Source organism: Myzus persicae, unplaced genomic scaffold, assembly GCF_001856785.1.
Source record: "Myzus persicae strain clone G006 unplaced genomic scaffold, MPER_G0061.0, whole genome shotgun sequence".
In the NCBI taxonomy this organism is placed as follows: domain Eukaryota; kingdom Metazoa; phylum Arthropoda; class Insecta; order Hemiptera; family Aphididae; genus Myzus; species Myzus persicae.
This window is the reverse complement of record NW_019101823.1, coordinates 36,535-43,623: the sequence shown is the minus strand read 5'-3', so window position 1 is coordinate 43,623 and position 7,089 is coordinate 36,535. Positions and strand designations below refer to the sequence as shown.

Genomic DNA, 7,089 nt, shown 5'->3' with positions numbered 1-7,089 from the left:
GACGCCACCGTCCGTTATGCAGGAGCTAGCAGGCTGGCCTCATACACTGTGCAAACGGCACTCACTATTATTGTACCAGCACACACGCCATGGTATCTGTGGGAATCGTGTTATCTAAGTTCCGGCCCTTGGGAACCACTGAGATAGATAGATAACAATATACTTATCTATCTCAGTGTCGGGAACATTTTACAGAATGCGTGATGTATAAATTATTTACTCAATGGCGTGATATCTGATAAACCATAGCCCATTGCCGAAATTGTGATGATAATATGACGAACATTTATTGTAATGACAATAAGGTCTTCAGCTCGGTCTTCAGTTTTTATAAAAAAATCACTGTTTCACACTTTCGTCTTTGCCACCACGATTCATAAACATACGGTTTAAAGTGTTATATTTGATATCATGGTTTTCGCTTTAATTCTAATTCCGTTGGTGCCCGCCGTCGATTGCGGGCCACGGGGAAAAAAGGAAATATAAATCAGTGGCGTGCCCAGGAAATTTTCATAGGAGGGGGGGCTATATGTTATAAATGTTTTGGTAAAAGTACATTTAAATTAATATAAAATAATTAAATAAGTTGAAGTCAACAAAAAAAAGTCAATGGGGGGGGATATATATAACCCCTAACCTCCCCCCCTTGGACACGCCACTTATCTAAATCTATTTAGAAGTGACGTTTGCGGAAAAAGTAAAATGTTTAGTAAAATATTTCAGTGGAAATGTTAACGCAAAATGGGTAAAAATTTATTTATTTTAAGTTGTTGGTATCAACAATTGTGGATGCAACCAGTTCTGTAAATGTCGCTGTCGACCATTTGTTATAATTAGTCGTTAGATACCTTGCACCTACTTTACCTATTGTCTTAAGTAGCGTCCACAAAGCTTAAAACTTATTAGGCCTTCGCATAATATAAGAACCATTGTCTATTTAAGTCCTCCACCTCGACAATCAAACCTCAATAGGTATACCTACCGCTCTAATTACTTCTATGCATTCTAATATCTGGGTGTGACCAGACTACATTAGGGGAAATGTCACTGTATTCACAAAAAACTATTTTTATTAAATTTTGATGTACCTACCTAAATAAATATTTTATTAGTTAGCTAGGTCTTAGTTACTTAAGAAGTAGTGACCATAGACCACTATCATTATTTGGTCATTAATTATTATAAATACTTATATAGGTATGGTATGATACATTTTTTTTAAAGTAGTATTAAAATGTATTTTTCTACATATTTATATATTTAATTGATAACATAGAAATTAACTGGCATGCAACCATCAGAGGTCATCTGTGATTATTTTTAAATGTATAACATTTGTGACTGCCGGCACCCATAGTTTGTCATTATTACCACACCAGATGATTCCCGGTGATTGTAAATGAATATGGTTTTATATTATTAATGTTTCCATAGTACACTAAAAAAAGAGCTGTGGAGTAGCAGAAATCATTAAAAGATGTTTGATGTAATAAGTTTTTTTAAATACAATTGTAATAGTAGATACAAATTTGAAATAACACCGAAAAATATGCTTGATGTACAGGTGATACATATTATATGACCGACAAAGGTCAAATGGCAATTAACGTGTTAATTACCAAGAGTGTATAATTTTATCAAATAGGTAGCTGGATTTCATTAAAATATAACTTTTGAAATGAAAATTATGGCCACACTTGTTAAGCAACTAAAAAAAAATATTAACTGTAAAATTATTTAAACATTCTAATTAATAATATTTGACAATAATTCGTTGGTATTTACATAAAAATGCATATAATATAACCATAAGTGTATCTTAGAAGTTAGAGGTACAAGTCCTTGAATTTCTTAGACAATAGTATTTTTCTATACTGTTGAGCCCAGCCCGAAGCACTTTTAGCTCAAAGTATTTTCTAAGAAAATTTAGATACTAATAATTTGGTTAACTGTTAAGTCAACATCAATAATTGTGTACATAATTTGTCATTTAAAAATCGGTAGAAATTTTTAGTTAAAAGATAAATAATTCTGGTGAAGAATTTGAGTAGGTACAATTTCCAGCATAGCAATTGCTTTTATATATACTTTCTGGGTATTTTAAAATTTGCTTTTAACAATTCCGTTACAACTTACTTACTAAAACTCAATGGAATTATGCTTATATGCAAAACGCATAACGTTATAGTCAGAATACATTTTTTTTACTGAAATCTTAACAATAAAAATATATATAATGAAATCAAAAACTACATTCAAGTACCTAATAAAATTATTAAAATATTATATTGTTTATTTTGATAATTAATTAATACAGTCATTGCAATGCATACATACATCTAGATTGGAGTGTGTAAAGCTGAAATTATAAATGAGATAAATGATAACATACACAATATACAGTATCCAATTTTTAATTTGATATTACATAAGCATTTAGTATTTTTAAACAACAAAATCATGAGCTTAAACATCAGAATGAAATTAAACATTCTTATTCCAAAATTGGATACTGCCGTCAAAAAAATATACATTAATTAGCCAATTAATACATTACAGTTGTTCTTAGAAAAATATTAATCAATGGTTGAAAAAAAAAAGATAAATGTATCAAAATCATAAAATTAAGAGTAGGTATTCATAGGTTTCAACTATAATTAACCTAAGATAACATAAAATATCTCAACTATAGATAAATAGGCTAAAATTAATAGTTAATTTTGAAGGTAAAATATGTTAAAGAGCCAGCACACAATGCAGCAGTGATATTTTAATGCTACCACTAACGTTGCAGTGTGTGCGGACCTTAACACTCAGTCTCTGTATCTTATCCACTTTTTAATGGTGTAATATCATTGTACAAAATTTTTTTTTTATTTATTAAGCATTATTAGTTATACTAGATGTTTCAAAGTCATAAATGAGTTGAATTGATTTTATTATCAATTTAGCGGTATCAAACCTATTTGTTTCAGATTGCTTTTCAGAATCAAAATTCCACAAGCAATTATTCAATAAAGATGCAAGGTTTTTGACTTCCTTTTCTGGTGACTTAATAGTTTTATCTAAGTCTGTTATTTCGTGTAACAGTCTTCCATCGTTGCTTAAGAATTCCTAAACATATAAAATACAATTTTATACAATTTACTGTTTTTTTAAAAGGATAACATAATATAGCAACTAAAAAAAACTAAATGTTCATATATCATGACATATTCATTTGAAGGTGTAAGTTCTGCTAATGTAAATCAACATTAAAATGGAATTATTATTGCAAAACTTATTTGCACACTAGAATACTGAATTTTATGCATATTAAAACACTATACAAAGAACAAAGTATGAATTGTTAAAAAAAAAATAAGGTACTCTGTGAAAATGTTAATAGTATTATACAACAGGATTGTAATGTTTCACAAAACAAATTAGTTTCATCAAAAATCCATTCAAATTTCAAGAGAGGCAATATTTTTAACATTGATGTGAGAGGGGGCGGCTTCGATCCCACGCAAATAAGGACCTGTATATTTTTTGGAGGGATAAGCACCACCCCCTAGTACAACATGAAAGTATTACTTTTAACTGTTTGGCTAAAATAAGCAGTTGCTATTATATATTTATAAATTAACCTTTTATAGGAAAACAAGTAACTCACTTTGCAAACAGCATATATATTGTGATCACTAATCCTCGATTGACAAATGTCTTCTTTTGAATAAGATAAACATCCAGGTCCACAATCAATATGTTTACTTACATGTTTATTGTCTAATAATAATAATAATAATAATAATAATAATAATAATAATACAGTATACAAAAATTAAAATAAACATTAAAAAATGATCATAGAATAATAAATAAATGTACCAAGTATAAACTTACCATTATCAGTTTTCTCCATACTATGGTTATTGACCACTATTATAACATCACTCCAGTCAATTACTTTCAATGATTGTAATAATCCTGATGTTGAATTCAATTGTACAGCTATATTATCTGCTGTTAAATCGGTTAGATAAAATGAATAACTTTGATGAGCAGTACCATCTGCAAGCTCCAACGCCAACGTTAGTAACTCTTTGGCCACTAATAGTCTATTGCTCAAATTCATCTTACTCATATGATATTGTAAGGTATAACCACAATCCTCAACAAAATATACTCGCCCACATGTAGCATAAATATTTGGTACATAACGATATCCATGTAATACCTAAATAAACATTGGTTATGAGGTAATTACAATTAGTTACTTTATTCAAAAGTATTATATATAAATATACATCGACTTCCTCACCTTTAGAACAAGAAGCTCAACACTCACATGTGCAGCGATCCATGCTTCTATCAACGAATGAGCTTTATTATCGCTATTGTTACTAATAACAGTGTTGAAAAAACTGTAAAGTAATGCATTTTGAAACGATTTAATGTCTTTGGAACATATTTCAAGGCTGCGGCTATCATCACTTGGCGGTAACAAGGTCCATTGGCCATAAGTTATAATTGTATCTATATCTGTAGCGATGTTGACTGTTTGCTCAAACATTTCAAAACAATTACGTCCAGGTCCTTTTGCTACAGCACTAACAGTTTTGTCATTGAGCCTTAGAGTGCCAAAGAATATTTTATCATTTCGTTGGCTCGTCCAGAGTTTGAACAAACTCACCATGGACATGTAACTAGCGTGATTGGATAAAAATATCCCAAGATCTTCATGTTTTTTGTAATTCAGTTGAAAGTCAAGTGCGTTACAAGAAGAATCGTTTCCTAGGTTCAGTGGGCCGAATGTTATGTTTATATTATATTCATAAGATTCGAGTAATCTGATATTGGTGCTGTTTCGGTCATGGAGATAAAACGCGACCAACACCATAGCAACATAGAAAATCAGTGAAGTGATTGAAGGCATTTATAAAGTTTTTATGTCTACAGTCATCTAAATAAAGAAATATATAATATAAGTTTTATTACTACAATTTAAGGTCAGTGAAAATGTTATAAGCAATTGGTATCTACTAACCAAGAAATTAAGGACGTTTTAAGCTCTAATACGGGGTTTGAATTTATTCAAATTTATTGTTTTCAATATTACGAAATCAAAGAGCGATTTTAAATAGAAACATATTCATAAATAAGAAAACACATTCTTAATTTAATAATTATTTATCAGAGTATTACAATTTACGAACACGAAATACGAAACACTATTCCCAATCGACATGCGAGCAGCAAATTCGACTGAATACAAAATAATCTACGATATTACGATCGCTATGATAATTTTGACGACTATAATATAAAATGTAGTACATGCGTCTCGCTGTGATAAACTGATAACACAAAAAACCAGTGGGCGAGCTACTTGTAGAGCTGTTGTTGTTATATAAGGCTAACGTTGTAGCTGCGGTTGTTTATTTATTATTTAAAAACACGACATCAAGAAGATCTTGTCTACAACTGTGCTTTTAACCCATAATTTTCATGACTAAATAATATATGATTTGCCATTTAGCCATAATATTGTTTAATTTTGTTGTAGCGTTGGTATCTCGCATTATCACGGGAACTATAGTTCTATTAACACTACATTTTTCATAAGAAAGGCCGCCAATATCACTTCACACTTGGACTATCGTAGAAAATAGAAATACACGTTTCGTAAAAAAGTTTTAAAAATCGTGTCAACTAAAGTGAATTTTTTTCCCAAATTACATTATCATTTTATCTATTTTGTTTGATGTCGGTGAATCTGCAAAATCTGATATTAGTGACATCATTTCGTAGAATTCTTACTAGTAGGTCACTTTTATAATATTATTTGTACCGGATAACAATTTCATAACAATAATGTTATTTTCTATATTAAGTTAGTAATATGTTTTTGTTGGAAAAATCTGAAAACACTATACGAAGCTTAAAAAAATTAATTTTAATAATTTTACTACGTGATAGTTGTGACTGGTGAGTTTTGAAATATTAAAAATTTAAAAAATTTCAAAGAGCGCGTTTGTGTTTCAAAATTACATTGCGCTTTCATGCTTTATGACATAATATTATATGTGAGTTTTATAAGAATAAAAAAAGGCTCCAAATGTAATTTGAACCCTTCAATTCTTTGGATTTGGTTGTACAGGTACTTCCTGCTGTTTTCTCCAACTGTGGATGGAACTGCTGGTCAAAAATCGAAACTTGTTTCGTTTTAAATATGGAACTGTTAGACATTATTTAAGTCATTTGCTTTATTTTTGCATTACCAAACTCTGAAGTAAGAAAAACGTTATTGAAACAAAATTAAATGACGACATTTGATCCATCTTTTAAACTTAAAAAGACTAAAAAATGGTCAGTTTTGGGTGACATTTATGGCCCTACGTAACTATTCAAGAGTTCATGAAATATTGGAATGTTTTTATCATTGTTTGATGAGCATGATAAGTAGAACTAGTCTTAGAACTTAACGTCGTACGGCAAAGTGGTACCTACTTACACCCATTTGTTTACTATTAAAAATTGCTAAACTTAGTTAAAAAGCTTGAAAATGTAATATACCCAAAAATCTCAGTGTGTACGCCACTGTCAATACTTACATAGTTTCCTACATCTTACATCAGACCGGTGATGTATTCGAGTATTTCTATAATCTATAACCATGATCTTTAATTCTTTATTATGACTATAATATTTGTGGGTAAATGTACGCCTTTTTCAAACATTATTATTAGTTATTACTATCGGAATATCAGCACAAATAAGTGATGATTTCATTATTAAGTACAAGTATATAATATTTATATACCAAAGAAAGTAGCCTTTTGTGAATATTTTTTGTATTACTTATCCAAACCAAAATCATGAAACCCCAATGAAAAGCTTGAAAGGAAAGGAGACGCCCATTGATGAGTGATGACATTTACTATTTTTGGGAATTTGAATTCAGAAAATGTATGTACATCAAATTTAATATACGAATAAACTAACACAGTAATAGTATAGATACTTATAATTATAAACTGTATAATATAGAAGATAAAAGGCCTTTGTTTCTCAAAATATTTTTTGATCATCACCGGATACCTATAA

At 29.8% G+C, this 7,089-nt stretch overlaps 1 protein-coding gene across 1 annotated transcript; it reads right to left on the bottom strand.

Moving 5' to 3' along the window:
• Positions 1–2,267: 2,267 nt before the first annotated feature.
• Positions 2,268–5,324, bottom strand: LOC111030536. The gene is made up of 5 exons (XM_022310074.1): positions 5,030–5,324; positions 4,304–4,945; positions 3,886–4,219; positions 3,656–3,768; positions 2,268–3,114 (listed from the first exon to the last, which is right to left on the bottom strand). The coding sequence occupies exons 2-5, from the start codon at positions 4,916–4,918 to the stop codon at positions 2,881–2,883; spliced, it is 1,296 nt and encodes a 431-aa protein (XP_022165766.1). The 5' UTR covers positions 4,919–4,945; positions 5,030–5,324; the 3' UTR covers positions 2,268–2,880.
• Positions 5,325–7,089: the final 1,765 nt, after the last annotated feature.

Bases quoted from the DNA above. Each gene is read 5' to 3' on its own strand.
- LOC111030536 (XM_022310074.1), bottom strand. From the start codon at position 4,918: ATGCCTTCAATCACTTCACTGATTTTCTATGTTGCTATGGTGTTGGTC. The intron at 4,220-4,303 runs GTGAGGAAGTCG...ATGTTTATTTAG, and splicing joins TTGAGCTTCTTGTTCTAAAG to GTATTACATGGATATCGTTA. The intron at 3,769-3,885 runs GTAAGTTTATAC...TATTATTATTAG, and splicing joins TATGGAGAAAACTGATAATG to ACAATAAACATGTAAGTAAA.